A 26,816-nucleotide genomic window follows, 5' to 3' on the forward strand; every position below is an offset into this window, starting at 1 on the left:
TGACAAAGACAGTGTACAAATACAGACTATTTCATGGTGGAGAGACGAGCCTCGAGGACGAATAAAAAACTAAGTAGAGAGATGAGTCTGAATTATAGACTGTGTGTCAGAGGAAGGACTCTCTGAGGAAGTAACAGCTGGATTAACCATGATGGGATGAATGGGAGAATGTAAAATGATTTCTGCGTCTGGGCTAGCAAAGAAGCCAAGTGAGTAGGACACGCGTGCATGCTAACGCGCTTCAGTCGTGTCCGACTCTTTGTGACCCTTTGGACTGTAGCCCACCAGGCTCCTCTGTCCACGGGATTCTCCAGACAAGAATACTGTAGTGGGTTGCCACGCCCTCCTCCTAGGGATCTTCCTGACCCAGGGATCAAACCCGCATCTCTCAAGTCTCTTGCTTTAGCCAGATGGGTTCTTTACCACTAGCGCCACCTGGGAAGCCCGGGTGGGACATCTTTTATTCTAAATGCCTCTCGTTAGGAGTTTGACAGGCTACAGTCCATAGGGTCGCAGAGTCGGACACGACTGAAGCGACTAAGCACGCTCAGAAGTCAATTTGGGATGCAATCCTCGAGACATAAGAGACGCGGGTTTGATCCCTGGGTCGGGAAGATCCCCGGGAGGAGGGCATAGCAACCCACCCCAGTATTCTTGCCTGGAGAATCCCATAGACAAGGGAGGCTGGTAGGCAACAATCCACAGGGTTGCAAAGAGTAAAGAGACGATTTAAGTGGCTTAGCACGCACCTCTCTCTAGCCCGAAAAGCTGAGGTTATCTTTCCTCTACTCTTTCCTAAAAGGAAGGAATGAAACCGTTTGGGAAAGAATCCTTCGGGGAACCTATTAATACACTGTGACTGGAGCCGCAAAAAAAGGCATGGGAGTAGTGAGGTACGACAGACAGGACATCATTGTGACGGTGACTGGCAGCCTGGCACGGAACAGAGGGCAAAAAAGACACAGCTTGGTGGCTGATAAGAAGTAGGGGGTGGACAAAGGGTCCCTCAGGACAAGTTTCCCTTGCCTGGGCGCAGAGAAGACCCCAGCCTTAGGCACTTCCAGTAGCCTTAATCTCTTCCGCCTTTATCGATTCAGCCAGTACGCATGCGCCCGCTACACCAGTGGGGGCGCGCCCGGGCAGTTCTACGCATGCGCGGCCTCGTAGGTAACCGTAGCGACGGGAGAGCGCCTTGTCCCGGTGTGCGCCTGCGTCCCGGGGAGGAGCCCGGGAGGGGCGTGGCTTAGACTCCTCGCGCGCTCCGGTCCCGCTCCGGCACCTTTTTTTTTTCCGGTGGGAACGGCGCACGCGCGTCTCTTCAGGACCCAACTGTCGTTTGTTTGTCGTTCGTGGCCCTCATTTGTGTCCCGAGACTGGAACACTGCGACGTGGCTCCAGGTGCGCCCAGGCCGTGGCGAGGCTCCCAAGAATAGCCGTGTCAGAGCCCCTCCCGAAATCCTGGCAAGCCCCCAATTTCTAGGGGAGAGCCCCAGTATCAGGGCCTTCCAAGTCTTGTTAAAAGTCTTAAAATCCTGACCAAACTTCCTCAGAGATACTGAAAGGAACCCTCCAGGAAATCTAGTAGATGACCCCTGAAATCCTGTCAGAATCTTCTAGAAATACTGTCAAACTTCTCCCTAAGAGAGTGTCTGCGGCTGCTACTGCTAAGTCGCTTCAGTCGTGTCCGACTCTGTGCGACCCCATAGACAGCAGCCCACCCGGCTCCCCCATCCCTGGGATTCTGTAGGCAAGAATACTGGAGTGGGTTGCCATTTCCTTCTCCAATGCATGAAAGTGAAAAGTCAAAGTGAAGTCGCTCAGTTGTATCCGACTCTTAGCGACCCCGTGGACTGCAGCCTACTAGGCTCCTCTGTCCATGGGATTTTCCAGGCAAGAGTACTGGAGTGGGGTGCCATTGCCTTCTCCAAGAGAGTGTCAGAGCCTCTAACTGCTCCCAGGACTCAGGGGAGGCTCCCCAGAGGAGCTGGGAGCCTAGGCCTGGGAGAACCAGGAAAGATGCTGAGTTCCCCTGGGCCGTGAGGGACCTGGAGGTTGGCCAGGGTAGAGAAAAATGACAAGAAGGCAGGAGTTGCAGGAACCATTCTGTGCCACACCAGCCCAAAAGGCTGGGTAGTTAGTCCTGAGGTTACTAGGGAACCATGGGAGGGCTGGAAACAGGAGAAAGACGGGGTTCAAACTCAAGCAGGAGGCCAACAGTTCCAAATACAGGCTGATGGGCGAGATTGTAAGTAGCCCAGGGCAGTGTGGGAACCCAGGGACATCACCTAGCCCAGAAACGGTTTCTAGAGGAGGGGACGTGGGAGCTGAGACAGGAAAGGCAGGCAAGAAGGATGTCCCAGGCAGAGAGCGCGAGGTGGGAAGAGCCGGCCCAGTTTGGTCAACAGCATAGGGTTCAGGGTTGCAAGTGGGTTTGAGGGTTCCGGAGGCAGGTAGGATCAGGCCAAGCCGGGCCTTCAATATCAAGTCCAAGGTCTAGGCTCTGTCCCTGGGTTGTTTGGGAGCCATGGAACAACACTGCGGGGGATGGGCAGGTCAGCACTTGTGAGGGTGGACTGGAGCTGGAGACTGGAGGCAGGAGGCTGAGGAAGAGGCTGGGCCAAGGAGCCAGGAGGGGAGGTTGAGACCTGACTGAAGCTGTAGGGGAGAGGAGGGGACAAGGGAGAATCATAGAGCAGGAGGGACAGGGCTGGGGAACTTGACAAACTGTGGGGAGGAGGGGTGGCAGGAGAGAATGACCCCCCACCCACCAGCCCCCCTTTGATCTCTGCCGCCCACTCCTTAGGCCCCCATTTTCCCAGCCCACATCTCCAATCCATAAAACAGGTCTGAGCGAAAGCTGCTCTGGTCGAGACAGGGGTGGGCAAACAGGTTCTGAGAACCCAGAACGGCCTGGGGCACAGGAGGGGCAGGGCCGGTCCCCACCCTCAGGAGGCTGGTTGAGGAGGCCATTCCCCCGTTTGTCCTAGGAGCTTGGGGAGCAGCCAGTCCCTTTTTGGTCCCTTCCAGTGACGGAGGGGAGCTGTTAGCTTCTCCACCAGCTGCAGAGCAGCCAAGGTGGCCTATGGACATGCCAGAGGACCAGGCAGGTGGCCCCACTGCAAAAAGTAAGTGACTGGGTCCCTGTTTGTCCCCATGGGAGGGTGGGGAGGGAGCAGTGGGTAAACAGGGCACCAGGTTGTGACTCAGGAACTTGGAAGAGCTGGCTTGCGGTGGCTGAGCCTCCACTTTGAGGCAGGGTGGGATGCAGAGAACGATCCTTGATGAAGTGCCTGCTGTGTGCCCACCTGTCTGGACACCTTATTTGTTCTGGGGAGGCCAAGCTGCAGGAATAGAAACCTCTGTATGCGTGTGCCCCCTGCCTGCAGCACCCCCTCCAGTGACCTACAGACTCACCATCACTTCTTGCAGATCTCTGCTTTCTGTAAAGGAGCTGCCCTGTTACTCTCTCCCCCCTTTCCTTCTTTTCTTTTCTTCAGAGGATTGGCATCTCTTCATCTGTTTAGACTCTGTCTCTCCGACTAGAACATGAGTTCCACAGGGCAGGGTCAGTTTTATTCACTCTGGTATACCCAGTCCCTGGAGCAGCATTGGCCAACATGCAAACTATATATATATATATATATATATATATATACACACACACACACGTAATTTTAAGTTTTGTTAGTAGCCACATTGAATTAAAAAGAAAAACAGACAAAATGGATGGCAATCATAGTATTATTGAACCTAATACATCTAAAACAGTGTCCTTTCAGCATACAATCAATGTAAAAATGTACTGAAGTTACTCTCTTTTTTTATAAATTTTCAGCATCTGGCATGTACTTTACACTGACATGAGTGTGTGCATGCTTATTCACTTCAGTTGTGTCTAACTCTTTGCAGCCCTATGGACTGTAGCCCGTCAGGCTCTTCTGTCTGTGGGATTCTCCAGACTAGAATACTGTAGTGGGTTGCCATGCCCCCCTCCAGGGGATCTTCCTGACCCAGGAATCGAACCCACATCTCCTGTGTCCCCTGCATTGCAGGCGGATTCTTTACCCGCTGAGCCACCTGGGAAGCCACTTTATACCAATAGAGCATCTCATCTCACTCTCACCACTGTTCAGGTCTCAAGAATCACTGTGGCTGTCGGCTGTCCTGCTGATCATGCTGCTCGGGAGCAATACCTGACATATAATAGGAACCCAGTTACTAACTTTTGAATGATCAGTTGGACACAGACCAAATGGGTGTGAAAGTGGCTTCAGGAGGAAGATGTTGGGTTGTCCTTTCTGAAACTCATCTACTAAACAGTGAGAGAGCCAAGGGAGACTCCCACCCTAGAGGAGAGACAGGGCCCCTTTCTTAGAGGCTCTTAGCATCTAGCCTCAAAGCTGGTGTCTTCTCTCTGGCCTCAGGAGGCTTGCCAGATAGGAAGACAGGAGGCAGACACCTGGGCAGGCTGACCAAGTGACCAGCATCTGAACGTGTAAACTTCATGTACACCAGCAGAGGGCGTGCGGCCACCGAGGAACTTGTGGCCGCGCTTTGGGAGACTCCCAGAGAAAAGGGAGGGACACACCCAGGAGAGATGGAGACTGAGGAAAGCAGGAGGTGGAAAGAGAGAGAGTGACAGTGGAGGAAGGAGAGAGAAGCCTTGGAGAGTCGCTGAGTTACGGGAGAAGCAGCACAGAGACGAGAAGATGGGGGTGGAGGACGTGGAGACAGGCAGGTGGGACTTGAGGGCCAAAGAGATAGGGAGTAGAGTGGAAAGAGTCGGAGACAAAACTGGAGAAAGGACAGGACAGACAGAGAGGTAGAGACACTGAGGAAGGAAAGAGAACAGGAGAGAAGCAGAGTGACTTCTTCCTGAGGGGCCCCGGGAGGCTGAGGGTCGCATCTGCACTGTAGATCCATGCAGCTCCTCAGATCCCACGACATCTGGAGCCAGGCAGTCCTGGGTGACCTCACTGGGCCGCAGGGTCCTCCTGTATAATGTAGGGGGGCACCACGTCTCCCCTAACTGTAGGTCCTGCTCCCTTTCCTTAGAAGCCGAAGTTCAAACCCGAAGGGGCTAAATTTTTAGCTCAGTACAGAGAACCCTTGAAGAGTTAGTGCGATGAGAAATGGCAATCAGATGTTGAACATGTGACCTTGGGCAAGTTTCCCACTTGTCTGTGCCTAAGTATCCTGGTTTGTGATCATAGCAGCCACTGTGGTTCATGTCAAGTGCTCAGAAGAGGCGTGGCTCCTAGTAAATGCTGAATAAATGTGCAGTTTTATTATCGAGCTTCCAGATTTTATTAATATCTTATCTCCTCTCTAGGAGGGAATTAGCCCCCACTCACCCACCCACGCATTTTCCATAGGAAGAAACTGAGGCTTAGAGAGACTGAGTCCCTTGCCCAGGTTGCACTTGAGTCGGCCAGACCTTGCAGCCTGCACTCTGCTACACCCATCTGTTCAGGGGCAGGGCAGGAGCTTCAGCGGTCACTTCCAGCCCCTGGAAAGATCCAGTGGGTCCAAGGGTGGAGAATGTATACAGGCTCCTTCTATATCTTGGAGCATTTTTTGAGTGCTGCTTTGTGTGGGCACAGTGAATACAGCAGCAGACAGACCCCAGGATGTTCACATTGTGCGGAGGTGGGAAGCAGGAAGTGCTCTTCACTTACACAGACCTCACCCTCCCGGCCCCAGGGAGGGGGAGGATCACTCTATCCACCCATTTTACTGGTGGGAAAACTGAGGCTCCAAAAGGCAAAGAGACTTGCCCACAGTCCTGCAGCTGGAACTCTGAGGTCGGAACCGCACCACCACTCACCCTGGCTGGATTGTCCCATCCCCCTTTGTTTCAGGCCCCAGCCCGTGGGCGCTGATGATGCTAGCCAGCCTCAGGGATGTGGGGAGGAGAGACCCAGCCCTGAGGCAGGCTGAGAGACCGGAGATGCTGAGGGCAGGCGGGATCGATCCAGGCTGCCCGCGCGATATTGGATTGTTCCTGGTTCCTGGGCCCCCTTCACCCTCCGCTTCTCCCAGAATCCTCTCTTCTTCATCCTCCTCTGTCCCTCGCCCCCTCTAAGCCAGGGAAGAGAGGGGAAAAGGCTATAAGAGGGTTTGTTCAGTATTGTGGGCTCCTGAGCCGGTTGGACACAAGGGATTAGACAGCGGGGGCGGGGGGGGGGGAGCACTTCCTGGCCTGAAGGATGAGGGGGGCCCACATTCCCAAATCGGGGGATGGGGAAGGTGACTCGAAGACCCTCACCTTGTGGCCCCCACCAGCCCAAACCCCAGGCAGCTTGGAATGAATTCCCTCCCCTCTGCAGGAGCCCCTCTTTGTTCTTCATCGTCCCCCTCCCCACAGATGGGCTGGCCCTCTTGTCTCCTCAGTGTACCTCTGGGACCAGGCAGAGGACGGGAGCCTGGGGACACTGCTCAGCTTAGAGGAGCAAATACTCAACTCCACGTTCGAAGCTTGTGACCCCCAGAGAACAGGTCAGAGAGTCAAGGAATAATAAGGAACGAAGCTGGGGGGCTGAGAACTGGGGGGCCACAGACAGAGGGATGGGCTGGGGTGATGTGGTTGACTGGGAAGCTTCAGGAAGGAAATGGATAGGGGATGGCGAGGGGAGGAAACCTGGGGGAGGAGGGTAAGCAGAGGAAGGCGGGGCTTTGGAGCCTGGGGGAGGGGGAAAGGGCAGCCACTGTGGGCCTAGTGGGGCTCAGCTGGTCCTCTTTGGTCCAGCTCTGAGGTGCAGATGACTGGGCCCCGTTTCCAGGTGAAAACGTTGACTCGGGGGAAGAAGAAGGAGTTGCCCAAAGGCCACGGTGCAGGGGTGCCACCAGCCCAGCCCGTGGTCCCCACCCCTCCCCTTATCCTGACGCAGCCTCCCTCACAGCCTCTCTGTCCCCAGGCACTGTGGCTGTGACCCATCTGCTAGCCTACCTGGAGGCCGTGACTGGACAGGGTCCCCAGGATGCTCGCCTCCAAACACTGGCCTGCAGCCTGGACCCCAATGGGGAGGGCCCTCAGGCCACCGTGGACTTGGACACCTTCCTGGTGGTCATGCGGGACTGGATCACTGCCTGTCAGCTGGATGGGTGGGTCCCCGCACCTCCATCCCCCACCCCAGCCCCCTCAGAAAACCTTTCTTAAGACCTAAGCTCATACCTGCTTACTGCAGCCAGCACGCTTTGGGCACAGGGACCTGCTGTGGTTGGAAGGAGGCTGAGAAGAGAGGAGAGTAGAGATGAGGTTGGGGTGAGGGAAGGGTCTGAGGGCAGAAATGAAAGGGGCTGGAGAGTGGAGAAGGGGGATGTTGAGAGGCTGACAGAGGCCCCTCCCCACCCCTCCAAGCACAGGCTTTGCCCCTCCTGCTTTTCCATCTGGCCCCAGGCACTTGCCATCTGGCCTCACCTTCCTCCCCACGGTGCTTGCTCTCACCTGACCTGGCCCCCTCCCATCACCCGCAACCCCCTGTCGGAGGCTGGTCAGGATTGGGGGGGGTTGGCTGCAGGGGCCCTAAGCCTCATCCCTTTGATACAGGGGATTAGAGCTGGAAGAGGAGACGGCCTTCGAGGGAGCCCTGACCTCCCAGCAACTGCCATCTGGTGAGATCGCTATATATAGAATGAAGCAGGCAGGCCTAGGGTCAGACAGTGGGGGGGACTTCCCATGGGGGCAGAGCAGGGGATAGGGCCGGACCCCAGAGACATTTGTTCTAACCTAGCTTTCTAGGCACCTGCATGACTGCCTCCCCACATGCCCTGAGCTTTGGGGTTTGCTTTTTTCCCCTCAACGGTTGTTTTCAACTCCTCCTCCTGACACCAGCCGTATCACGGAGGTCTCTCCCACCTCTTACCAGCATCACCCTTCCCTGCACTCTACTTCCTGCATCCTCTGTCCCTTTGGTCTTGCCCCACCTCCCGCCTGGCCTGGGCTCAGGCTGTTTTCTCAGCCTAAACTTCCCATGTCTTCCCTCCTCCTTCACTCGGGGTAGGCAAGCCCTGGTGGGGAAAGCCTGGGATGCTGCAAGTGAAGGTCCCTTTCTCTCCAGCATCCTCAGCACAGTTCTGCATCCCTTCCCTGGAGAAATCTGATTATGACTCGTTACCTGCCTTCTTGTTTTGTCAGTTGATTTGCTCACCATTCTACCCCAAAGCCTTCAACACAGAAGGCGCTCCATTAAAAAGTGCTGGTGTTACTGGTGTTATGTTTCTCCCGACTTATAAAAACAAAAGCCGAAAAATAGAGCTTTCTTAACATTTTCTTGAACCTCCTCCGATCTGGCTTGGGGGCAGTCAGGGGAGGGTTGTGAGAAGGGGAGGAGATGTTAGCTCTAGGGGAGGAAAGACCCCTTTGGCGCCGAAAGCGGAAAGGACAGGAGGGAGAGTCTGGAGGCCAGGGTGGAGGCTGTGGTGAGGGTCCAGAGGGAGAAGGCGAGAGGCCTAAGGCAGGAGGAGGGAGGGAGCCAGGACAGCCCAGGGGCTGGGTGAGTAAGTGGGGGAACTGAGAGGAGAGACAAGGTTCAGGGCAGCTGGAATGCTGCCCAGGGTCAGGGTCGGGCGTGATGAATGTAGGGTAGTTGGGCCCCACGGGGAAATCTAGCCTGAGCTCAAGGTGCGCATGAACAAGAGGCTTTCTGGATGGCGGATGCAGCCCTAGGAGCAGGTGGGATCACCCAGGGTGAACGCAAGGGTGGGAGCCAAAGGAGGACCAAGGCTGGAGTCCAGGGGTTGCCAACATCTCAGGTCACCTGGGAGCCCACCGCCCTCTGTCTCCCTCCAGGACGCCCAGAAGTTGAGGATCCGGCCAATCTGGAGAGCTTTGGAGGCGAAGACCCCAGACCTGAGTTGTACCTATCCTCAGCCTCTCCCTGCCCTGCCCCGCCCATGCCCTCCAGCGGCCTAGGGCCCGGGCCTGGCCTAGGGCCCAGGGTCTCCCGGGGAGTGGATGAGGGAAGCAGGCTGGGCTAATAGCTCAGGGAGGACAGGGCTGTCTCCTGTTTGTCTGGAGGAGCCGCGTCTCCCCGCCACCAGCACCTGCCCAGCCTGGGGAATGGAGGCCAGGGCTGCGGACAGTGACCCTGCCCCTTCCCTGCCCCCAGGCCCGCCACCGCCGACCTGCTGAGCAGCCTGGAGGACTTGGAGCTCAGCAACCGCCGGCTGGCTGGGGAGAATGCCAAACTGCAACGCAGTGTGGAGACAGCCGAGGAGGGGTCCGCACGCCTCGGGGAGGAGATCTCGGCCCTGCGCAAGCAGCTCCGCAGGTAGGCCGAGCCCCGCGTCCACCCTCCTGCACCCTCCACGTCCCACCTGCCCACAGGCCCAGGTTCCCTCGCACTTTCTTGGTATTTGAGGTAGAAACTGGGTCTCTGTCGCCCACTCTGTGTCTTTCCTCCTTTTCTCGCTGGGTCTCTGTGCCCCTCTCTGTAGGTCTCTGTCCCCCCCTCTCCAGGGCTCTGAGATTTCTCTGTTGCTCTGAGGGGATCTACCTCTGTGACCTCTGTCTTCCTCTCTCTCCTGTGGCCCACCTCCCCGCCCCCACCAGTACCCAGCAGGCTCTGCAGTTTGCCAGGGGCATGGATGAGGAGCTGGAGGACCTGAAGACTCTGGCCAAGAGCCTGGAGGAACAGAACCGCAGCCTTCTGGCCCAGGCCCGGCACACGGTGGGTTTCGGGCAAGGGGTACAAAGTTATTCTCTTCTTCCCACTTTCTTGGAGTCTGAGCAACAGAGCTTGACTACAGAATGGAAAAGGGCAAAGGTCACGCGGGGCTCCCTCAGTCCCCTTCCTGCTCACCCCAGACTTTGAGTCGGATGCTTGCCATCCCTCTCATGACAAAGGGGGACAGCAGGAGCCAGCAGGGCTCCTCAGACCCGTGCCCCCAGCCCTGCTCCTCCATGACCCAACCTGTGTCATGTTCCCAGGGGTGGGAGAAGGGCAGCGTGGGGGCAGAGGGGCCCAAAAAGAAGCCTTTCTTCTCTCTCTGGGCTTGGTCAGGAAAAGGAGCAGCAGCGTCTGGTGGCCGAGATGGAGACTCTGCAGGAAGAGGTGAGCTGAGGCCCTCCCGCCCCTTCCCCAGTCCTCAGGATCTTCCTGCCCACTGCCTCCACAAACACCCTTCAGTCTGGTGAAGGAGACCCCAGAATCACAGTAATGTGTGAATGTCCCTGAAGGTCACATGGCTGCATGTGAGGGCTGCTACAGCCTAGAAGAGTGTGGGGCACGGGGGTGACTCCTGGTTTTGGTGAGGCTGCCGACATAAGCCTGGGCCAGTCTGCCTCTCTGTCTGCCTCAGTGTCCTCATCTGTGATAAAGGGCAAAATATCGGAATCTCCATGGTTGGATTGTGTGAAATTTAAACAAGGGGATTATTACAGCTCGAGGCACGAGGCAGGACACATGGGAAGAGCTCACTAGAAGCTAGCTGTTATTGTTCATGTATTAGTATTTTTTTATGATGGTAAGAAAACAGGCCTTACCCTGTTCAAAACAGGCCTTACCCTGTCAGCCCTGATTCAAAGTCCATCCCTGCACAACAGACAACCTGTAGGCGGGTGACCTCCCCTTCCTGAGCCATAGGTTTATTCTGTAAGAACAGGGGAGAGGGGTATCTGTTCATTAGGATTGTTGTGGGAATTAAATGGCCTCTGTTATCCTAGAACCTCGCACATAACATGAACAGGCCCAGTCCAGCCTCAGGTCAGATTCAAGCCTCATTCTATCCGAGACAGAAAACATTATCTTAGTTAATTCTGGGTCCACTCAGTCCTTTTAGGGGGAAATAAACCCCACACACAAGGCAGCATCTAAGCTGCTGGAGACCCACGCAGCACCTCCGTGCTCCTCACTCAATGTCTGTTCTCTCTGCTGGTCACAAGACTGATGCTCTTTGTCCCATCTGGTCCTCAGCCTTAGTCACCACTGCGTGCTGGCATCCACTGGGAGGCTGACATTGCCTTCTGGTCTCTGGATGTACCGTCCTCACTGCATGTGATGGTGGTGGCCCTCCTTTGGACCCCACTACCCAGGAATACCCTGGGGGTTCTCCACACCCTTGTAGGGGCACAGAGGAGGTCTAACTGCCTTCCTGTGACTTTGTGGCTACAGGGGCCTCACTGGGCCATCTACGCTTTTAACTCCTCATACCACCACCTCTATTTCCTACTCACATATGTTTCTGGTTCACAGAGTGAGCTGGGAAACACCTCTCTCAGATTCCAGATATCCCAGAGGTTCTGTGATTCAACTATATCCATCCTCCTCTCCAGCCCTCTAACCCGTCGCTTGGGGCTGGCCTGAAGGCATTTTCACTGTTTTTCTCTTCTTTGACTTGCCTGAACACCCCAGCCCTGAGAATCTCTGCCCAGTCCAAGCGGTAACACTCATTCCGTCTGGTATCTGTTCATTAGTTGCCCAAAATCTCTTTGGCCTATGTCTGTAGTATGGCTTTTACATTCAAACCAAAAAGTATTCCACTATTGTTCCTTGGCTCTTTCATGAAAATTCTCTCTGTTAGGGCAGTGAGAATCTTGCTGCGGGACGGCTGCCATGGTGTGAGGCATGGGCTGCAGGCAGGATGTGACTGTTCTTTCCAGAACATTTCTTTTTAAGAATAAGGAGAGGGACTTCCCTGGCAGTCCAGTGGTTAAGACTATGCACTTCTAATTCAGGGGACACAGTTTCAATCCCTGGTCGGGGAACTAAGATCCCACAAAAAACTTGAAAATTAAAAAAAAAAAAAAAGAAACTTTCCCTGAAGCCCCATGACGGGACCTCCCTCATATCTCATTGGCCAAGAAGACATTAAATGATTATAGCCAAACTATTCCCTGGCGTGGGTAAAACAGCCACTGATAGGTCTGGACTACTTTCAGCTCCAGGGAAGAAAACGCCAAAGAAATGGCAGCTTCAATATGAAGAACATTAACTAACAAGAGGTTTTGAAGGTTCTGGGCTTGTTTGTCTGCCTGTGGCCGTAGGATCCCAGATGGCTGCAGCAGCTCCAGACGTCATGTTCTCACTCAAAGCAGGACAAAGAGGGACAAATGCTCCTCTCGTGGCTCTCTCTATTCATCAGAAGGAAAAATTTTTCCCCAAGCACCCCCATTCCACCCCTGCAGCAACAAACTTCTGTTACATCTCACTGGATCACTTGACAAGAGAGGCTGGGATAATATCTGACCTTCCTCGGCCTCTGCAGTGGGAGGCAAGCAAGTAAGAGGCGGTGAGAATGGCCTCTGGGTTAGCTGACCAACCGGGTGTCTGGAATCTGCTAAGATTTCCATCTTGATTCACCTCTAAGCCTGGGGCTGGAACCTCCTCTCCCCCACCCCCGTGGAGAGTGGACCCCCCAGGAAAGCAGGGCAAATGGTAGTCAGCGGTGGTCTCTCCTTCCAGCCCAGAAGGCCTGCTGCCAGATCAAGTGCTCTGAGCAGCGCCTGGGACATCCTAGGCGCTCGATAAATCAGCTATTCTTGGTTCCCTCCCCCTACCTTTCCCCTCTGAGCAGCTGCCTACAGAGCATCTATAGATCAGGTTCTCAAGTTACAGCAGAATAATGCTGGAGTAAGGGACACTCAGACACTCAGCTTTCCTACAGACCCCACAGAGCGGGCGGGGCTCAGGTTACTGCAGAAGAAGGCAGAGCGGCTGAGTAACCAGGTTCCCTGCCGAGCGGCCCAGGATCCAGCCTGCAAATCCCAGCCAGGTGGACAGATGTTGACACAGCATTCCTGGCTCCGTCCTTCCCCCGCCCTTCACCTGTCAGCCCAGGCCCGCTGAGACACAGGGAGGAAGGGCAGCTGATGGAAGACTTGGAGCAGAGCTGGGTTGGAGTGAGGGAGGAGCTGGCCTTGATTTCCCCAGGGGCACCAGGAGGAGAGGTGTGGCCAAGGAAAGTTGACTGCCTCTGTGCTTCGAAATGCGTTCCTTATATAGAAACTCAGTGCAAAAAAAAAAAAAAGAAACTCAGTGCAGGGTTTCCCCTGTGGTCCAGTGGTCAAGAGTCCACCTTGAAATGCAGAAGACACTGGTTCAATTCCTGGGCTGGGGAGATTCCACATGTCTCCGGGCAACTAAGCCCCTGCACCATGATGAGCCCACACTAGAGAGCTTGCAAGCTGCAACTACTGAGCCCACTTACTGCAACCACTGAAACCCCCACACCTAGAGCCTGTGCTCCACAGCAAGAGAAACCACTGCAATGAGAAACACACACAGCACAGCTGGAGAAAGCCGGCATGCAGCAATAAGTATTAAAACAACAGCAACTCAGTGCAGCTTGCTAGGTTTTTGGTGCCTGGAAGCTCTAGACCAGAACTTGGTCCATTTTATTCTCAGGTCCCATTTTTGGCTGGTGTGAGCTGCCCTCTGTTGGCCCCCTTGTTTTCCCAGATAACTGTCCTCTCCCTTGAGGACCCAGCCTCTGCACAACCTCCTTGAAAAGCTCCCAGAGGGTTTTTGCAAGGAGGTTGTGGGCTCCCACAAGGTCCAGGTCCTAGGCCTCATCAGAGTCTCACTCAGGCATTATTATCATATGCTTCTGTGTCAGTGTCCACCTCCAGTGATGAGCAACTTGAGATGAGGGGTGAAGCTGGTTCCCCATTCTCACCCAAGCTCCAGAGGAGAGTGAGAGCTAAAAGTGCAGGATTTGGAATCAGACTTGAGTTTGACCTTATTCTCCATGTGAATTTGGTCAAGTTTCTTAGCCCCTACACTCCTTAATTTCTTCTGTAAAATAGGGGATGGTGACAGTGTAAACATGAATAGTTGGGACAGCCAGACTTTACATTCTTCCTGAAAGGCACAGATGATGCAGATGTGCCATTGTTGCTGCCATTGTTATTGTTGTGCCATTGTTGTTTAACGATGTTGAACATCGTTGTTCAATTGCTAAGTCATGTCTGACTGTGACTACATTACTGCATCATGCCAGGCTCCTCTGTCCTCCACTATTTCCCAGACTTCGTTCAGATTCACATGCATTGAGTCGGTGATGCTATCTAACCATCTCATCCCCCGCCCCCGCTTCTCATTTTGCCTTCAATCTTTCCAAGCATCGGGGTTTTTTTCCAGTGAGTGGGCTCTTTGCATCAAGTGACCAAAGTCTTGGAGGTTCAGCTTCAGCACCATTCCTTCCAATTAACATTCAGGGTTGATTTCCTTCAGAATTGACCGTTTCGGTCTCCTTGCAGTCCAAGGGATTCTTGAACCACAGCTCAAAAGCATCGATTCTTCAACACTCAGCCTTCTTTCTGGTCCAGCTCTCACATCTATATATGACTACTAGAAAAACCATAGCTTTGACTGACACAGATAGCAGAGCAGCACCCATGAAATCTTCCTGCCAAAATATTGAACAAAAATCTGAACAAGGCCCTGCATCTATCCATCAGTTTATAGAAAATAATGAGGCAGGAGGAACATGAAGAAGGTCCTGCACAGGAAACAAGAACACACTAAAGCAATTCTACAGGAAAAATAACCTGGTTTCTTCCGCAAATGAAGGGCCTGGAAAAGTGCCCGGATTGGGAAGGTGGGGGAAATCACTGCTGGGTGAAATGACACATTTCAACCAAAAGCCATGGTGGACCTTGTTTGGATCCTCACTCAAACAAACTAAGTGTGAAGAAAACATCTGTGAGACAACCAAACCCAAGAAAGAGCACTGGGTGTGCGATGATACGGAGTTATTCTTAACTTTGTTGAGAGTGATCCTTGCATTGTGGTCCTTTCTAAAGGAAAAGTCTTCAGGTAGCAAATACAAATGCTGGAGCAGTTACAGGTGAAATAATAATTCTGGGGTTTGCTTTAAAATAGTCTGGTTAAGCAAAGCAAACTCTGTGCATAGAGAAGAAACAAACAGGAAGAATGTATGTAATTACTGAAACTGGGTGACAAATAATGGGGGTTCATAATTTTTTTTGGCTGAGTCTAGCAGCTTGTGGGATCTTAGCTCCCTAACCAGGGGCTGAACCCCAGGCCTTTGCAGTGAAAGTGCAGTCTTAACCACTGGACCACTGGGGAATTTCTGGGTTCACCACACCATTAGCTTTACTTTTGTGGGTTAAAAATTCGTAATACAAAGTTTTAGAAATATCTATTTGATATAACACCAAATTTTGGTATATGCCAGGCATTGTTCTAAATGTGTTTGTATTCATTAACATATATTAAACATGTATTTGCATGAATTCCCATCTATATAACCTGGGCAAAGTTGCTCAGTCTTTCTGTGAGTCAGTTATTTTTATCTTATTTTATCTATTTTGGCCACACCTCGCAGCTTGCAGGATCTCAGTTCCTGTACCAGGAATCCAAGCCACTGTAGTGGAAGCACCAAATCCTAACCACTAGACCACCAGGGAACTCCCATCTTTATCTTTAAAAGAGGGCACAGAAGTAAGTCAACACTGGCAAGGTGCCCCGTAAATGTTAGCAGTAATTCTTAGTTCGTTTAATCCTCACATGCATCCCATCATAGCTCCATTTTTGCAGCCGTTTTTATTTTTTCATCTGCAAATCAGAGCTGAGATCCTATAGGATTGTTGGAGGGATTAAGTGGGCTGAAACATCAGGAAGTGCTGAGCACGGGGAATAGGGGGACGGATAGAGGAAGAGATAGTTAGGGAGTTTGGGATGGATATGTACACACTGCTATATTTAAAATGGATAACCAATAAGGATCTACTGTATAGCACATGGGACCCTGCTCAATGTTATGTGGCAGCCTGGATGGGAGTGGAGTTTGGGAGAGAATGGATGCATGTATATGGCTGTTCACCTTCACTGTTCACCTGAAACTGTCCCAGTGTTGTTAATTGGCTATACAATTAAATACAAAACAAAATAAAAAGTGAAAAAAAAAGTCTTAGAAAGGCTGCCATTGAAGGATAATTAAAGCCGCATCTGAAAGGCTCAGAAAAAAGAGAAAGGGTGCCCAGCATGAGGCCTGATGCACATTAGGTGCTCAGCACATGTCTTCTCTGAGTATTAACATGGCCATTTGCTGACGTGATCGTGACCAGGGTCCCTTCTTCCAGAATGGGAAGCTCCTGGCCGAGCGGGATGGAGTGAAGAGGAGGAGTGAGGAGCTGGCCTCAGAGAAGGACATCTTGAAGGTGGTACCCCTCCCTAGTGCCTTGACGATTTCCTACCTCCCTGAGGCCCGTTTTTAGCCTCATCAGTTTCAGCCCCTTTGGTCTGGTGAGATCAGGGGTTTGACTCAAGCTCTGAGGTCCCCAGGGCCAGTGGGCAACTCACTGAAGTCCCCCTCGGGGTAGCTGACGTCCAGAGATGTGAAGGGAGGTTGAGGAGAGGAGCTATAGAGAGCGGGATAGGCCGGGGAGGGCAGGCCAGACAGATGGACGGGCTCCTTCTTTGGCAGCGGCAGCTCTACGAGTGTGAACACCTCATTTGCCAGCGAGACGCCATCCTCTCCGAGGTGAGTGGGCTGGAGGGAAATGTGCCTTCGATGTGTCTCCTGCCCCAAGTCTACAAAGGAAAATCCTCCTTGGCTCTAGGGCCTCCCAGGTGGCACTAGTGGTAAAGATCCCGCCTGCCGATACAGGAGACGTAAGAGACGCGGGTTCAGTCCCTGGGTTGGGAAGATCCTGTAGAGGAGCACATGGTAGCCCACTCCAGTATTCTTGCCTGGAGAATCCCGTGGACAGAGGAGCCTGGCGGGCTACGGTCCACATGACTGAAGTGACTTAGCCATGCACGCATACTAGACTCTAATCCTTGGAGACTCAGCCCAGAGAGGTCAGAGGGTTTCCAGGGAAGCTGTTGCTCTCTTCAGGTCTTGCTCTGCCCCCAGCCCATCACACCCATCCGACCCCCCTTCCCCTGCGACCTGACCTCAGAGTTTTTGGTGGGTTGAGCCCGGCCTCAATCAGCTTTGGGCTTTCCCAGCGCACTCGCCACGCGGAGAGCCTGACCAAGACCTTGGAGGAGTACAGAGCCACAACCCAGGTAACCCCCTGGCCCGGCCACAGGCCCTGCTTCTGTTTTGCCACCTCTGGGGTGTCCTGCCTCCTCCTATGTCTGATGATCTTTTTCCGAGTCTCCACCTCTTGTTTCTACCATCACTGCTGCTTGACTGTGTGCGTCTCTCCCCCTCCCTCTCTCTCTGCGTTTTCACTTTTCCTCTGTCCTTCCTCTCTCTGTATCTCCATCTCCCACCCACTTTGATTCTCTGTGGGTGATTTCTCACAGTGTCTGCCCTGCCCCTGTTTCTGTGTCCCTGCCTGGCTGGTTTCAGTCTCTGCCGCTCTCTGGGTCAGTTCTCTGTCTCCTGGGGTGACTCCTCTCTCTGTCCCTTGTCTTCACAGTCTCTTGCTCCCCATCTGTGTGTGATAGGGCTGTTCAGTTCAGTCGCTCAGTCACGTCTGACTCTTTGCGACCCCACGGATCGCAGCACGCCAGGCCTCCCTGTCCCCTATGTGTGTCTCTCATTTTCCCATATGTTTCCATCTCTGCTTTCCTTTTCTTAGTTTTCCTGACCAATAGGTTACATTCTGGGTTCCTGTTGCTCTTTACCTCTCGTTGGCTTCTTAAGTTTCTGCTACTGTTTCTTCCCCTTCTCTCCTTGTCTGTATGTGTATGGAGGATCCCAAAGAAGTCAAAGGAGTTGACCTGGCCTTGGAAGAGGAGCCCAGTCATGGGGCTGGGGAAAAGGCAGAGCCAGGGGTCCCTCAATCCTTCCTTTGCAGGAACTGAGGCTGGAAATCTCCCACCTGGAGGAGCAGCTGAGTCAGACCCAGGAGGGGCTGGATGAGTGAGTAGAACGACGGGGGAGGAGGAAGCAGGAGGGGAGCCCAAGGACAGGGAGCCCCCACCGTGGCGTCCAGCCCCAAGGTGGGCAGGGCAGTAGCCTCAGCATAGGCTGGCTGACAGGTGGTTGGGCATGGAGGCAGCCTTCCCCCTCCTGACTGTGTGGCCAGGTTATCCGAAGGGGCCCAGGTGAGGAGAGTGGACTGCACCAACCTGCTGCCGCCGTCGCTGGGTGTGGAGATCCAGGCCATTCAGCAGGTGGGCCTGACACCCCCAGAACACCCTAAGCCACCGCCAGCGGCAACTCTGACCCCGCCCTGACTCTCACCCCACTCCAGTCCTCCCAGGACCACCTCGGTTCTTAACCTCATCCCTGTCCCAGTCCTTGGTCCAGGCACCAAACCCTTCCCGGTGCTGCCCCACGGACCCCCAGGCACCCTCATATCACTCTCCCCGCCCCCAACCTCATGCCTCAGCCCATCTCCATGCCACCCCTGACCTCTGCCTTCACTGGCCTCTCCCTGGCCTCAGAAGCAAGAGGAGACACCCATCGATTTCTCCAGCCCACTGTGTGGAGTGTGGCCATGGGAGGAGGTGGTCAGTGAGGCGGATGGGGAGGATGAGCTTCCTCCTGAAACCCCGTCGGGGGGGCAGGTGAGCACAGGAGAGCCCTGAGACTGCTGGGTCCAGGGGCTGGGAGCGGGGCCCGGGACGCGTTCACTGTTCCCCACCCCATAGGCAGGTGTGGACTGAGGGCCTGCTGGGTGCTGGCCTCAGAGCCCCTGGCCAGACAGGACACCACCCCTGCCCTCCAGGGACTGGCCTGCTGGTGTGGAAGTGAGCCAACCAAACATGCAGATTTCATGGGGTGGGGGTGGTTTCAAAAACACTGTCCAGAATCACCTTATTTAAAATGTTACAAGGTGGGAAGGGAGGAAGTGAATTGTTCTTCCTGATACCATGTAGGTACTTTAAGCATTTACCTTTTAAAAAAACCTTTAAGAAAAAACAAGCCCACTATGTAATCCTGAATCCAACAATAGCCATCATCTGTAGTTACCTGAACAATATTTCAAACCTCGTTTGAAACAATGAAGACAGCTCATATTCAGTGTTCACAGTTGAAAAGTGAGATTTGTAATCTGTTAGTGACTGGAGGATTTTTTTTTAAGAAAATATTGCTAAAAGTTCTGTAAACAATGCTTTATTGTCTTGAAAATCATACTGCTTCCTCGCTGCTCACCACCCTTGAAAGAGACAGTTTCTCTGTTCGCTTTTTCTCTGAATTGAGAGAATCTTCTGTTGGATTCCTCTCTGCCCTCTCCCACTGTCTCTGCGGGCTGTAGGCGCCCTCATCCCTCACCCTGTTATTCTTGGGAAACTGAGGCTCAGAGAGAGATCACACAGCTTGTGGGGAGCACAGCTGCATTCCTCAGGGGAAGCATGCATTTTAAAAATTATATTTAATTTTGGCTGTGCTGGGCTTCACTGCCACGAGGGCTTTTCTCTAGCTGAGGCAAGTGGGGGCCTACTCCCTAGTTGCTGTGCACGGGCTTCCATTGCAGTGGTCTCTCTTGTTGTGGAGCATGGGTTCTAGGGCAGGAAGGCTCTGGAGCACAGGCTCAGTAGTTGCAGCACACGGGTTTAGTTGCTCCTCCGTATGTGGGGTCTTCCCGGATCTGGGATCAAACCCGTGTTTCCTGCAATGACAGGCAGTCTTTCCTGCTGAGCCACCAAGGAAGCCCCACAAGTGTACATCAGAACTTCCGCTGAGAGTGCTCAGACGCCTTCTGGAGGGGAAGACTGAGCCAGGCCTCTGCGTGCTGCCTGCACTGGGTCCTGGGGACCCTGTGGGGCTCAGGACCTGATAGATCATGAAAATGGGCCATCCCAATGCAGGATGATCTGTGTGCTAGGGGGTTGGGGGATGGGCCCTGGGGAAGCCCAGAGAAAGGGAATACCTGTGTGGAATAGGAGATATCACAGGGAAACTGACGCTTGAGTTTATATTGAAGAAATAAGAGAGAGAAGTTAAGTGGTGTGAGAAAGGAGAGGCCTTCCAGGCAGTGGGAACAGTATGCGGAGAGGACATGGGAGCGTGAAACCACATAACACGTTTGGAAGGTAGAGGGCAGTTGGGAGTGACTAGCCAGAGATGAGGTGAAGCCGGATCATGAAAGGAATTCCCTGCCAGTGAGGGTGAGAGGCAGTGCGTGGGGAGGGGCAGGTCAGTTCTGGATGTGCTGCACAGAAAGATCCCTCTGGGGCCACATGGGAGACTGGGAGGCCAGGGAGGAGGCTGGGGCAGTGGTCCAGAGTTAGAGGATGAAGCTGGAGCCAGGCCAGGGCCTTGGGATAGAGAAAAAGGGACAGGCAGTGAGAATTAGGCAGGGGAGACAGAGCTGCCAACTCACCAACAGGGGGCTAAGAGCTCTGGGTTCTGGAAAAGGGGGTAGACAGACAGACGCTGAACCTACCTTGTGACCCCCTAAGGTGAGCACCCTGAGGGATGGGGGGTGCTGCCCCGGAGGTAGTGGGTGCACGAGGGTAGAGCGCAGTGATGCATTTAGAAAGGCGTCTCGGTGGTGGCTGAGGCCACAGGCAAGGCTGGATGTCTTCAGAGAAAACGGAGGGGGACCTGGGTGCCCACAACTGGGAACCTGGGAGGAGAAGGGGGTTGGAAGGGAAATGCTGAGCCTCTTTGGGGCCCAGATGAGTGTGAGAGGCTTGTGGGAGTGTCAGAAGTTCAGGGGGACCTGAATTCCTGGTCCCAAAGGAAAACTACTGGTCCACTTTCGGGCTTCTGCCCCTGGAGGGAAGGTAGAGCCACCCTTGAGGGGGAGCCCAGGAGAAGGGCCGGTTTTAGAAGTGGGTGGGGAAGCCCAGGATACCTAGGCTTTTCTTTCCCACAGAGAAACTCGCAGGAAGAGTCAGCGCAGCCTCAGGAAGGAAGGGAGGAGCCATCCACGAGGTAAGGAGATTGGTCCTCCCTGAGCCATCCCTCTGGCCCCCGGGGTGACTCTGAGATGGCTGGAGTACAGGCCTGGAAGAGCCCCAGGGGAGGCTTATGCAAAGCCGTGACCTCTGGGCCCCTCGCTCGCGCAGAGGCGATCCTGGGCCTGCGGACCAGAATGAATCAGACCAGCCTTACCCCCAGACCCTGGTAGTTCAGGAGGACATCTAGCCCCTGACCCCTCCTGGGGGGAAGACTTGAAAGAGGCCCTGCTTAGGGTCCTCTGGGAGTAGTGTTCGTATAGGAGACCCTAGGCAAGAAGACAGCCGTCAGGCAGATGGGACAGCTCACTCAGGCACTGTCACTGAACACACTCCTCTAAGGCTCCCAGGGAGCCCTGGTGCAAATGAGGCCCAGATTGTGCCCCAGCAGAGCACTCAGACAGCTGGGGTGCCCTGGGGCCTCTGTGATCACACAGCCTGGGTTCAGATCCCCGCTTAGTGACTCTGTGATGGGATGGGGCAATCCCGCGCCCTGTGACTGTTAATCAACTATTACAAGGCTTGTGTGCAGCTTCCAAAGATAGGGAAAGCACCGGATGTCTGGGCCCACCCTCCTCCACGGGGCCTCCGCCTCCCTGCAGGGCCTCTCTCTCCCTCCTCCCCTCTTTCAGGCTCCTGGCTGTGACAACTAATGAGGCTGCCTGCTACGGCCTCTAATTGGAGTTGTCTGAGAAAGCTGAGATTGGGCGGGATGGGGGGCCCCCCGGCGCTGTAACCTCCCCGTGCGTCACCAGGGAATGGAAAGAAGACAGCGCTGAGCAGCAGCGGGCACCAGAGCTGGTGTAGAGGCTGGGCATCCCAGTCTCCCTGGGGCAGGGGAGAGCAGTATGGTCCACAAAGTGGGAAGCCGGGAGTGAGGGAAGTGGTGAGTCCTGTGGGGCCCAGATACTGAGAGGGGCTGGGCCCCGCACTCCCACCCCACCATAGAAATCCCAGGGGATAAGACAGCTGGTTATCTGACTGAACCAGAGGCTGGGGGCCTATGAGCCTGGGTGCCTTACTGAATCGGAATTGAGGAAACAGCTGTATCCTGAGGGTGTTGGGTCTGAAACTGGTGGCTAAGGCTAGATCACTGGGTCCCTGGTCCCCAGTGAAGGTGGTGATGGGTGGTGCAGACATCTCAGGCTCCAAGGAACGTTGGGGCTGGGCAGCTTGTGTCTTGAGTCCCCAGAGAGGCGCCTGTTTCAGGGGCTCAGGCAGCTGTGACCACGGGGGCACAGAGGCTGGGGCTTGCACACCTCAGAGAAATGACTTAGGATGGGGGCAGGGTCCACAGAGTTGAGTTCTCGAGTCAGGGAAGCCTGAGCTGGAGTCCCAGTTCTCCAAGAAGACCCAATGAGACCCAGACTCCCTGAGCATGGCCCAGCCCACCAGGCAGGAAGCTGGGGCAGGGGGCAGGGTCTCAGAGATGTCTGAGACCCAGAAGCCTCTGATCACCTGGGGGACCTGCTGGGAAAGGAGCAGCTAAGAAAGCCAATAAGGTGGAGGGGCCCCTGACCCTTTAGGGGTCACACACAGACTCTCTGGGGAATTTGGTGAAAAAATACAGATGCTAACCTACACGCAACAGTCTGCTCGCGGGGCTCCAGGGCACCCTCCAGGTCCATGTACGTGAAGACCTCCTGCTTTAAAGGTTCTGCCACACAGCTGGTGAATGGGAGCCAGGCAGGGGAGACAGATGCTTGCAGTGACTTTCTTGTCGCCCCAGGTTGCCCAGAAGAGAGGAAGAGGACGAAGCGGAGATCCAGGTCGTGGTAGGCAGTCCCCGGCACCATTCACTCCAGGCCCTCAGATGAGGCTTCTGTAGTCAAAGCTCCTCCCCAGCCCCTGCCCACACCCCCAAACAGACAGAAAAATCGTTTGGCCGAGAGTTAACAATGCCCTCGCTGTAGCTAATGAGAGCAGACAGTGCTGTAGAGGGAGGCTTCAGGCAAGTGGGCAGCTAGAATGTTCCCAGGGGACCCCTCCTACACACTGCACATGGGGCCGCAGCCTCTGCCACAGACGTGGCTACACCCCAAGACTGCGCAAATGCGCACATATGTACGCCCACACTCCAGAAGAGCCAGACCTTCCCCAGCCAGCCCAGAACTCCTGGGGCACCGCATCTGTCATAGCTGCCCTGCCGGCACCACACACGGCAGCTCCTTTGCTCCTCAAAGCGGCAGGTGGCAATCCTGGTTCTCAGGCAGAGGAAGCAGAGGAAGGAAACGTGGTGAGGTCAGAAGCCAGAAGGTGTGCCGGCTTCCGTTCTGGGCACCTGGGGTTCTTCAGGGTCCACGCTGACCAAGATGCTCTCCCTGGCCCACCTGTTTCCCACCACACCACACTCCCATCCGTGGAGACTGGGGCCCACCTCGGCTTCCTCATGGCTAGTGTGACGACGATCTTACCCAGCTCCCAGGGTGGGGATGAAGGTTAAGCATCGCATCATAAAGTGCCTGGCACAGAGCCGACGCACAGTAGGTGACCGTGGTGAAGACGGTGGCTGAGACCAGGGTGTTGCTAGAACTCCTTGTTTATTATTGTATTGTTATTGCCATAGTCGTCATCCACAGACCAGAGGCAGGCCTGAGAAAGCCTGAGATCTGCAGAGGGGATACCCTTTCAGAAAGACACAGGGAAAAAGAAACACATGGGGGGTGACGTGGTAAAGTAAGGAGTACTGGGGGCTTTAATCTTAAAATACCTGCTGGGCCTGGTGCAGGGCAGGAAGATGGACCCGAGGAGTGTCCATGCTGTAGTAGGCCCAGGCCAGGGCTGGGTTCCTGGAGGAGACAGAGTCTTTGACCTCAGGGGGCTTGGGTGCTTCCAGAATCAGACAGAAAGTGGAAATAATAATACTGAATAGCTCACATAGTCACTGGGTGCTGTCCACCAGGCGCTGTTCTAAGCCCACCTCCTGACAGTGTAGGTTTTGCCCACATTCTCCCATTCATTCTCCACTTCAGCCCTTTGAGGTGGGCGTTGTCATCACCGCTGTCTGGCAGATGGAGAAAGTGGGGCCTGACAGGTGGGGTGATGTGCAAGTGCCACGCGGCAGGAAACTGGCAGAGCTGGGAGCCCAGCGCAGCAGCGTGTGTTGGGGAGGCTCTCACACTGAACCACTGTGTCCTGCCCCCTTCCGTGTGCGCACTTCTGTCCAGTGGGCTGACTAGAGCACCTCTCCTGGTCCAGCAAACCTGAGACCGTTTGTCCCCTTTGTCCTTCCAGGTGGACCTCCCCATCCATCCAGAAGACTCACACCCTGGAGACATCCTTGGAAACCCTCCTGAGAGGTAGTGGGACCCAGGGGCCTGGGATGGGACTTGGGGAGCGAGGGGAAGACCAACACTGTTGCCCTGCCTTCCTTTCTCCTTAGCAGCCCCTCAGAACCAGAGCTGCAGCAAGCCCTGGTGCCCGTGGTGAAGGAGCTGGTCCCAGTCAGGAGGCCAGTCTGGGGCCAGCTCTGCCTGTGCCCCCTGCGCCTCCAGTGGCTCAGGTGCACACCACAGCATCTCCAGAAGGAGGGTGGTGGTCAGACGTCTGGACACCACGGGCTCCCCAGGGCGCCGCCGAGCACTGTGCCGCCTCCCTGCAGGGTCAGCCGGCACCTCCTGATCCCGGCGCCGCTCCTGGGCCTGCTGCTGCTGCTGCTCTCCGTCCTGCTGCTGGGCCAGTCCCCACCCCCCACATGGCCCCACCTCCAGCTCTGCTACCTCCAGCCTCCTCCAGTGTGAGCCATGCCCCACCCCTGCAGAGCAATGTCTAGTTCAGTGACTTCCTGGGGCTCTTTCTACTGTTATTCCCGTGGTTGTGCCACTGTGACTTGGGATTATCCCGCTGTCAGGGGCCCCAGATACAGTGCTCCAGGAGCCACACCTCCGTATTGGGTTTTTATATGCAGTCTCTTGGGTTTTTAATGATAGCAAAATACTAGGGGTTATAGTTTCCTCACAAACCAAGTCTGAAGAAGGGCAGCTGTCAGCCCATAGCTCAGTCTCCACAGCATTGGGACAGAGTGCTGTAATTCTCTCTACCTCTCTTGGCCCTTCCCTTGTGCTCAGGAGACAACACTGTAGCTTCATAAGTGATGTCTGCAGGGAGAAGGGGACACACATCCCTTCCTTTTTATAAAGGAAAGCTATAGCCTTCCCAGAGCCAGCAGCAGACTCTGCCTTGTTAGCCAGAACTGTTCACCATGACCACTCCTCGCTGTAAGGGCAGCTGGGAGACTCCTGGCAGAAAGAGGGAGAACGAGATGTAGGCTACCACGCGCAGACACACAGATGTCACCAACAGCCAGCAGGAAAGGACGTGCCATTTGTTCATTCAGCTCATTCTTAGTGACCATCTATTTGCCATGGCTAGATCTTAGAAGACAAAAAACCAGACCCTCCAATGCCAGGCTGAAGAGTGTTGATTTTTCTCCTGAGGATGACAGGGGTTTGGGGATGTTTTGTTACTTGTTTCTGGTTATTTACTTTGTAATTAAGCTGTAACTGACATACAGTTATAAATGGACAAATCCCAAATATCAGCTGGCTACATTATTGTACATGTAAACAGCCGTGAAAGCAAAACCCAGGTCAGAATAGAAAGCAGTTTCAGCACCACAGAGACTTCTTCAGGAGAGATTTGACCGAGGGAGGGACCATGGTAGAGGTGGCTTCAGGCTCTGTGAGAGCTCAGAAAAAGCACCTAACCCCCCCTGGAAAGTTAGAGATTTCTTTCCAAATACGGGACAAATTTTGCATTTAGTCTTTAAAGATGGATAAGGTTGGTTATAGTGAGCAGAGGCAGCGAAGGGTATCCCAGGCAGAGGAAAAAATGAATGTGTAATGACCAGGTGGATGGAAAACTTGTCTGTGTGCAGAAGGCCATAGAGACAGCACTATGTTGCTTGAATTAAAAAAAAAAAAAATGAAGCCAGAGATGGATTTGATGCTTTAGAGTTGCAAGAAGTAAAATAGGTAGACAAGAATCCATTAAGCATTTTGAACACCAGCTTGAGCTGTACTGCCAATTGTCTGAGAAAGGGCTCTGATGAGAGAAGAGGCAGAATCAACTCTAGGTGGGAAAGGGACCGCCTGAGCCTGTACAGGGAATGGATAATGGAGGAAGCTGGAGGCAGGAAGCAGGGAAAAGGTAGGAGGGCATGAGGCCTGAGCTGGGGGCGGTAAGTGGATGGAAAGAAGCACAGGGCAGAGAGTGGTAGAGCAGGAAGGACTGCGCCAGGCCTGACAGGCAGTGAAGGGGGAAAGCAAGGGCTGGCATGTGACCCAGTGACTGGTGGACAGTGGAGCCGTTCCCAACGTGGGGACCCCATGCGAAGGAGTGGGTTTTGGGGGACACAGCTCATGTGGGGTGGAGTGTTCCAAGAAGGCTGGAGCCCTGAACCTTGAGCTCTTAGTCTGGAAATGCAGTCTGGGTATTACTAGCTATGATGGTGATTGAAGTATGGAGATTGCTGAAATTTCCTGAGGAGAGGGGAGTAGTGTGAGAAGGGAAGAGGTTCCAGGCACCATTCTCTGAAAAGCCTCAAATGCTAGGAAAGAGATCTGGGGAGGAGAAAGTACAGGAAGAGCATAGGCCAGGATCCAACAAGACACAATTACCAAGCCCTTCAGCAAACAGAAGATAAGCCTCCTCATGACATTTTAATTCTATTTCTCCATGAAAGTAGAGGAATGATCAGACTTCTGAAGTTGCACATATTTGGGTTCCAGTTATTCTTCTGTTCTTTCCTAGCGCTGACAACCTGGGGAAATGACCTCAGTCTGCCAGAGTCTTTGTAAAATTTGGCCAACTCCTTGTATTTGTGACATGTGCATGCTCAGTCATGTCTGACTCTTTGCAACCCCATAGACTAGCATGCCAGGCTCATCTGTCCATGGAATATTGCTGGAGTGGGTTGTCATTTCCTACTCCAGGGGATCTTCCCGATCCAGGGATCGACCCCGCGTCTCCCAGGTCTCCTGCGTTTGCTGCATCGGCAGGCGGATTCTTTACCACTGAGCCGCCAGGAATATTCATTGCTTA

At 54.1% G+C, this 26,816-nt stretch overlaps 1 protein-coding gene across 12 annotated transcripts; it reads left to right on the top strand.

Annotated features, from left to right (window-relative positions):
• The first annotated feature begins 1,217 nt into the window (after window positions 1-1,217).
• Window positions 1,218-25,309, top strand: KASH5 (KASH domain containing 5). Of its 12 annotated transcripts, none has more exons than XM_069549392.1 (19): window positions 1,218-1,398; window positions 2,988-3,125; window positions 6,394-6,498; window positions 6,918-7,104; window positions 7,550-7,614; window positions 8,792-8,858; window positions 9,111-9,272; window positions 9,554-9,671; window positions 10,005-10,055; window positions 16,049-16,126; window positions 16,393-16,449; window positions 16,920-16,979; window positions 17,720-17,784; window positions 17,951-18,038; window positions 18,312-18,434; window positions 20,693-20,751; window positions 22,504-22,549; window positions 24,009-24,073; window positions 24,157-25,309. In XM_069549392.1, exons 2-19 carry the CDS (start codon window positions 3,083-3,085, stop codon window positions 24,512-24,514), a joined length of 1,797 nt encoding a protein of 598 aa, XP_069405493.1. In that variant the 5' UTR covers window positions 1,218-1,398; window positions 2,988-3,082; the 3' UTR covers window positions 24,515-25,309. The 12 variants fall into 12 exon arrangements, with proteins under 12 accessions (XP_069405493.1, XP_069405498.1, XP_069405499.1 ...); XM_069549397.1 differs by having other exon boundaries at window positions 24,376-25,309; XM_069549398.1 differs by having other exon boundaries at window positions 22,504-22,543; window positions 24,376-25,309.
• The last annotated feature ends 1,507 nt before the right edge of the window (window positions 25,310-26,816 follow it).

This window comes from Ovis canadensis, chromosome 14 (assembly GCF_042477335.2).
Source record: "Ovis canadensis isolate MfBH-ARS-UI-01 breed Bighorn chromosome 14, ARS-UI_OviCan_v2, whole genome shotgun sequence".
Taxonomy (NCBI): Eukaryota; Metazoa; Chordata; class Mammalia; order Artiodactyla; family Bovidae; genus Ovis; species Ovis canadensis.

Bases quoted from the DNA above. Each gene is read 5' to 3' on its own strand.
- KASH5 (XM_069549402.1), top strand. From the start codon at position 3,083: ATGGACATGCCAGAGGACCAGGCAGGTGGCCCCACTGCAAAAA. The intron at 3,126-6,393 runs GTAAGTGACTGG...TTGTCTCCTCAG, and splicing joins AGGTGGCCCCACTGCAAAAA to TGTACCTCTGGGACCAGGCA. The intron at 16,980-17,719 runs GTAACCCCCTGG...CTTCCTTTGCAG, and splicing joins AGTACAGAGCCACAACCCAG to GAACTGAGGCTGGAAATCTC.